Source organism: Eptesicus fuscus, chromosome 12, assembly GCF_027574615.1.
Source record: "Eptesicus fuscus isolate TK198812 chromosome 12, DD_ASM_mEF_20220401, whole genome shotgun sequence".
Lineage (NCBI taxonomy): Eukaryota > Metazoa > Chordata > Mammalia > Chiroptera > Vespertilionidae > Eptesicus > Eptesicus fuscus.
In genome coordinates this window covers 42,040,496-42,047,296 of record NC_072484.1, presented here as the reverse complement: position 1 = coordinate 42,047,296, position 6,801 = coordinate 42,040,496, and the positions used below count along the sequence as shown (strand labels likewise).

The 6,801-nt window shown below is 42.2% G+C and overlaps 1 protein-coding gene across 1 annotated transcript; it reads right to left on the bottom strand.

The window, feature by feature from the left end:
* Window positions 1-1,214: 1,214 nt before the first annotated feature.
* PMAIP1 (phorbol-12-myristate-13-acetate-induced protein 1) lies at window positions 1,215-6,014 on the bottom strand. The gene is made up of 2 exons (XM_008149589.3): window positions 5,755-6,014; window positions 1,215-3,198 (listed from the first exon to the last, which is right to left on the bottom strand). Exons 1-2 carry the CDS (start codon window positions 5,810-5,812, stop codon window positions 3,092-3,094), a joined length of 165 nt encoding a protein of 54 aa, XP_008147811.1. The 5' UTR covers window positions 5,813-6,014; the 3' UTR covers window positions 1,215-3,091.
* Between the last annotated feature and the right edge of the window lie 787 nt (window positions 6,015-6,801).

Below are 6,801 nucleotides of genomic sequence, written 5' to 3'. Positions count from 1 at the left end.
TCCTTTCCTCTCTGAAATCAATAAATATATATATATAAAGAAAAAGACTCACACTATCTTACTTTTGAAAATAGTTATCAAATTACCTAGTTCTCATACCTAACGCCTATGAATTACATCTAAGCCTTGCTGTGTTACTCCTTACATTACAACAACAAAGGTCCTTTTAGCAAATTAGTACCGACGGTTCCATTCTGGCCAGGCAGAGGCTTAAGGACTGGAGTTCCTCTTCCCCTGTCTTTCAAATCAAATGCAGATTGACCCCACCTTTTAGGAGGCCAATCTCCTCCGCTCCTGCATTACAAAGTCCTTCCTCTGGGGGAGCCGGTGGTTTGTGTCGCCTTCTCCGCGGCCCTTCATTCCATTCTCTAGCTGCCACCCCGCCTTGTCACTTCCCCGCTGCAGCTAGTTCTCTCCCTCCCTCCGCAGCTAAGGGAGACAGTTTACTTTCCTTGATTTCAGCAGACTTTTGAGCGCGGGGGTGGGGGCAGGGAGAAGATGTGGCTCCTAGATCAAAGCTACAAACTGGGGATATCCTTTCAATTCTCAAACAGGAAGACCACTCCGTTACACCTACTTCTGCACATGACTGGCTTCTAATGCAGCAATACTTACTGCTGGGGGCGGGAACTGAAAGATTGGATGTCACTTAAAAGTAAACCATACAGAAGTCCCTCTTACCTAGCTGGCTCACTATACTTCTGAATTAATCCTGAATTTCTGTAGGTAGGCTACTATATGGGCATTAATGTCAGGCACTCCAGACCTGGCATTAATTTCCTATTTTTCACTGTTTTCTATCCCAATTAAAGTGTAAGTCTCTGGACAGCAAAAATCATGCCATGTGCACCTGTCTTCTCTATTCCTATCACAGAATGGGACCCAAGGGGATGGTTCCATCGGAAGGTGCATGCTGGTGAAAATTAATTAAAATACAGTTCAGCCAGTGTGGGTCAGTGGTTGAGCATCCACCTATGAACAGGTCATGGTTGGGGGAGGTCATGGTCAGGCACATGCCCAGGTTGTGGGCTGGATCCCCAGTAGGGTGTATGCAGGATTCTTTCTCAGTGTCCATGTTTGTCTCTCTCACTCTCCCTTCCTTTCTGAAATCAATAAAAATATACTTTTTAAAAAAGAAAATTAGTTAAAATACAATATTTGGATTATATAATGAACACACAGCAGTTTACATGATAAAGAAATAAACACAGAAAAGAATGATATTAATTTTTAATGGTTTATAGCTACAGTATCCACTTTTATGTGTATATATACATGTATAAATATAGTTACAGACCATAAATATCCACATGGCAAAATAGACCTGCCACTAGGCAGATACACACAAAATATCTCTGCAACTAAACAAACTAACAGATGTATGTAATACTGAAGAAAAGTAGATACTGAGGTATTTTTTTAATCAAAGTGACTATAGTCTATATATCAGCGATTTTCAACCAGTAAGCTGCAACAATTTTTAAAACATGCAATACCTGGCTATTTAGTCAGGGACACTGACCTCTTTTCCCTTAAATGGTCAAATAAAAAAATGACAACAGCCAACACAACAATAGCTGTCAGATGTGAATGAATAAAAATTATACCTATTTTTTGTCAGATCAGCAAAATATATATTTTTTGGTGTGCCACAGAACATTAGTAATTAGTTTATGTGTGCAATGAGATGGAAAAGCTTGAAAATCGCTGGCCTATATTAAAACATTCTTATTGTAGGAGTTCAAGTAGTTATCAAACCCTTGTAAAAAAACAAAAAAACAATAAAACCCTTGTTTCATAACCTAAAACTGTAACTTCAACTAACACAAATTGTTAAACTAAACAAAAAATATTTTAATTATAAATAGGTAAAATAAATAATATTATTCTTGATGAAATTCAATCATGATGTTTTTATATATATTTGGAAACTGTTCATAGACTGGTCTTTTTTTTAAAAAATGAAATGCATGAAAGCTTTCTCAGAATCTACATATTACTTTAATGGAAATTAATTTTATATATATATATATATATAAATATACATATATATATATATATCACCCAGAATGAAAATCCCTTAAAATCCAATATTTATACATAAGATTTTCATTCTTAATGAGCAATCTATTCCTTTTTTTAAAAAAGTATATCCCTTACACCTGAAACTAATACAAAATAATATTGAATGTAAACTATTATTAAAAAATAATTTTAAAAGTATATCCTAATTATGAAAACACGTTTAATTTCTTTTAAAAATCACTCCTTATAGAATTCACAGTGATTAGTGTGGAAAGGGGCATTTTACAGATTTTAGAAATTTCTTTAGAAACATTCATTTTCTTATAAACAATTACTTTAGAATATTTGTTTTACCAAGTTTTAATTACAGCAGTAAAAAATAAAATTCACTTTTTTTTCTATTATCCAAAATCTCTATGTTCTTCATCTTTTAACATTCAACCTAAGAATTTTACTGGCACCAAATTTGATCATACTTTGATCAAATTTTTTCAAATTCTGAACAGAAGTAACACATTTTAAGTAAAAAAAAAATTTTTATCAAATTTTATATTTTGTAGTGACCTATGAAATCAACATTCACTATAACATTCAGTGTTCTCAGAATGAAACATTTACTTCTAACAAGGTAATATATATAAACCAAATATTATACATTGTTCTGGAGTTGTCATCCATAAGTAGAAATAAACACTGAACATATTCTGTTTTTTGGCCCCTGCCAAAACATTCTAGTTATTTATCAACTCTTCTTACACTAGGCTGGGCACCAACCTTCAACAAAAATACTAGAACAATTCTCTAAGCAAAAACAAAAAGTGTAATACTTCATTCCATATTTTCAAAGCTCTTCAATTCTTGCTTTAAAATAAACAAATGACTTCTGGGAAAACTCGAACAGAATTTCACTGTGATGTATTCCATCTTCATTTCCAAGGACATCCCAAAGCAAGTAAGAGCTCCTTCACATTCTTCTCCATTATAATGCAGTCTCTCGCCACTAACTGATGAAATATGGTAAATCCAGCTTTAAAGGAGTCGCCTCATTAGAAGGCTTCTGAAGCAGTCAGGTTCCTGAGCCGAAGAGTTTGTACATTAGATTCATAAGTTTCTGCTGGAAATTCAGTTTGTCTCCAATTCTCCTTAATTGAAGGGCACACTCAATTTCAGCCTCTGAAAAAGAATGCAAAACATCAAAATTAAATTGACAACATTCCAACATACAGCCAGCAAGGTTGACGAGATATGTTTCCCGTGAAGCATTCCTCTTACTGTGAGCTTTATGTACACCTGTTTTCTGTATGTGAGATGGAACACACACACAGACACACATCATATACAAACACACTGTGACTCAAACAAAAAAAAAAGAAAAGAAAAAAGAAAATTTAAACGAAGACATTTACTTTGAAATCTTTTTTTAAAGCATCCTGGATGAGGCAAATATTATTAGCAAACACAAACATTTAATATGTCAAACACCACAGTGAGATGTTGCTGGCCTCAGATGATGTCATTCCTTTTTCTCTCACTTAAAGTTGGTGGGAGGAATGGAAGTCAAATTTTATACTCTTTTCTTTTGTTTTCAATTAGGACTTAAATTTTGCGGCAATAATTCATAGCTAAGATTATGCCCTCATTAATAGGCAAATCTAAAATGTATTCTTCATTTAAAAAACTGAAATTTTCTCATAAAAGATTCATACACTTGTTTTCCAAAAGTAAGTCCACATTCTCTAAAATAATTTTTAAAGTATATTTTATTGATTTTTTTTAACAGAGCGGAAGGGAGAGGGATAGAGAATTAGAAACATCTAAGAGAGAAAAACATCGTTCAGCTGCCTCCTGCACACCCCCCACTGGGGATGTCCCTGCAACAAAGGTGCATGCCCTTGACCATAATCAAACCTGGAACCCTTCAGTCCGAAGCTCTATCCACTGAGCCAAACAGTTAGGGCTCTCTAAAATAATTCAGAAGCTTAACTGTTAACTCTAAGCCAAATTCTTCCAACAAACCCAACCTCTACCAATCCATTGCCTTTAGGGAGATGAGTGAAGTGGAATATAAGTAATTCACATGTTTACTACTTTTCAGAATAGAAATACTGTAATTAACTGAATATTAATTTAAGAAACATGATATTTATAATATAATTTCCAAGTAAATTTTAAGTAAAATTGACATCAAATCTATATTGATCATAATTTAAATTTTCTTGGAAAGTCAAAGAGCAATTCGGGGTCTTTTGTCTACTTTAAGATCATGATTATGAACATTAAAAATCATGACTACAAATTGCAATCTGGTTTACATGGTAAGTAGACCCTGCAAAGACCCTAGTTAGGCTCAAAAGAAAGAAAAACTTCGTCTCTGTTACAGTTACACATCTATAAAGGTATTAATTTTAAAAATGGTAATCACGGATGTTAACCAAACCTACTGTAGTGATTATCTCACAACATATACATGTATCAAACCATTGTGTGGTACGACTAAAATACGATGTTATATATGTCATATGTCTCAATTTTTTAAAAAGTGTTACTATCTAAACAAGTTTACGTGGGACCTTTCTCCAGTCCCTTGTTATGGGGAACTAAGTAAGTTGGATGGGTGAAGGTTATGCACTAGGTCCCTCCCTCGCCGCCATCTCCCTGGTCCTGGGTAAAACTTCCAAGGAGGCGGTCAAAGCTACGGGACATCACCAAAGGCAGAAAGATTTTTCCTTCCCAAGCAAGAGCCAGGGAGAGCAGCCTGGCGCCAACCTAGCCCTGGCTACATTGCCGATACACCACTTCCTTTGCCTGCTGGCGCACGGGCTCTATAAAATGAAAGTGTGTTGAAAACAGGGGGATGGGGAGGCTATTACCTGCTGATGTAATAGCAGTATGACCCACCCGGATTTTCTAGCTCAAAGCCTTGCTGCCTTCTTTGATACCGTCCCCTAGCCTTGTTTGATAAGATTTATAAGGCGTGGGGAGGGGGAGGGGGGTCGGATCTGAAAAGTTAGTTGATGGGCAACTTGGGGAGTAGGGGGAGGAATGGATGGATTGGGGACCAACTTCGGTTCTCCTACCCCCTTTCCTCAACTAATTAAGATTGTTAAAAGGTTATAGAACAACTCTTTACAAAGAAGCAAGAATTTCTGGGCTCCTGAATGCAGTGGTCCCTGCGGGAACCCCCACCACCCTCCGTGAGTCCTTTGTGGAAGAGCTGTGATCAGACCAAGCGTTATCTCTGCTTTTGTTTGCGTTGCGGGTGGAGAGTGTGATAACGCCTAGCGCAGGGCCCTCCAAGGTCCAGGACTCCGGAGAACGAGGCCTGTCTTAGGAATCGCTGGGGGGCCAGGCAGTGCCCAGAGCTTCTCCCGTCCCCACCTGCCGTGACAATGACTTTCTCCCGGTTGCTGGCACCCGCATGTGCACTGTTCTTCCCCGTGGCCAGGGCAGGGCAAGTGCGGATGGAAGGCGGGCGAAGAGGCTTTCTGCACCCGCTGAAATACCGCTGCATCCCAATCCCAAACCTGGGTCCCTCCCTCGCCGTCTCCGCGGTCCTGGATTAAACCCCCGAAGGACTTCCGCGAGGCGCCCCGAAAGCACGTGCAAAGGCTCAGACCAGGCCAGACCCTGAGGCCCCGAGTAGACGGGCTGACCCAGCCCCGATAGAGACCTCGACCCCGTCCCGGCCCCCTCGCCCCGGCCCGGATCTCCGCCCCATCTGGTCCCTACCTGCCGGGGCCCGCGCAGGGCTAGGCTGCGCGTTCTTACGCGCCTTCTTCCCAGGCATCTCCGCAGGCAGCCGGCGAGAACTCTGCGGCCGACCCCGGGAACCGAGTCTCCGAACCTGGAGTTTGCGGGAGGCGGCGAGCTGCGCGCGGGGCGGGCGGGGCGGCCGGGCCGGACCGGGCTGAACAGGCCGGATCAGACCGGAGACCCGACTAGGTGCGCGCCCGAGAACCTTGGAGGTCCGGGAAAAGGCCAGGGCCCGCGCTTTCATCTTATGGGGACTTCCCAGTGACGTAGCGAAACCAGACGCCGGGCCCGCCCCCTCCCCGCCCCTCTCCCCGCCCCGCCGGCCGCTCTCCGGCCGGGGCCCGGGGGGAACACCGCTCCACCTGGCGCGATCTGCCCGGACACGTTTCCAACCCGCGGCGGCCCCGACCCGCGAGACGCCGAATGACTGACTCCCTTAGCAAACGGGGCTGGGGGCGCCGGGCTCGGACCGAGGCTGGGCGGGCGCCCCGAGCTGAGGCAGCCGCAGGAGCCGCCGGGTCCCCCGGAGTCGGGCGAGGAGGAAGGTTTTCCCGGCTGGAAAGTCCGGGGTGGGGAGGCCGGGAGCTTGGTCCTTATCATAAATGCGCAATTAGAGACTTCTGTAAACAGCCCCGGCCGAAGGGAAGGTGTCACACTTAGTGTTTCGGGGAAGCGACAGGAAGAGAGCTTTAATCGCTGGAGGGATGTTGCCAGAGGCCATGCTACCCAAGAGAGATGGAAACTGTTGGCGAGTCAACTACAAACTGAAACCCGAGCAAACACCGCTTTGATTTGGAAGGGGTGTGTGTGTGTGTGTGTGTGTGTGGTGGTGTTGTTGTTGTTTGGATGTGAGAGGGAGGGGATTAGTTCTCGACCCCCGGAGTCAGGACTGTAATTTAAAAAGTTGAGCATATTCCCTCTGGACGGGTCACAATTGCTCGTTCTGGATGCTTAGTAACATTAAAAAAAAAATAATCATCCCACCATATAGAAAGCATGCAAACGCTTTTGTGCAGGGAAACG

Bases quoted from the DNA above. Each gene is read 5' to 3' on its own strand.
- PMAIP1 (XM_008149589.3), bottom strand. From the start codon at position 5,812: ATGCCTGGGAAGAAGGCGCGTAAGAACGCGCAGCCTAGCCCTGCGCGG. The intron at 3,199-5,754 runs GTAGGGACCAGA...ATTCTTTTTCAG, and splicing joins CCCTGCGCGGGCCCCGGCAG to AGGCTGAAATTGAGTGTGCC.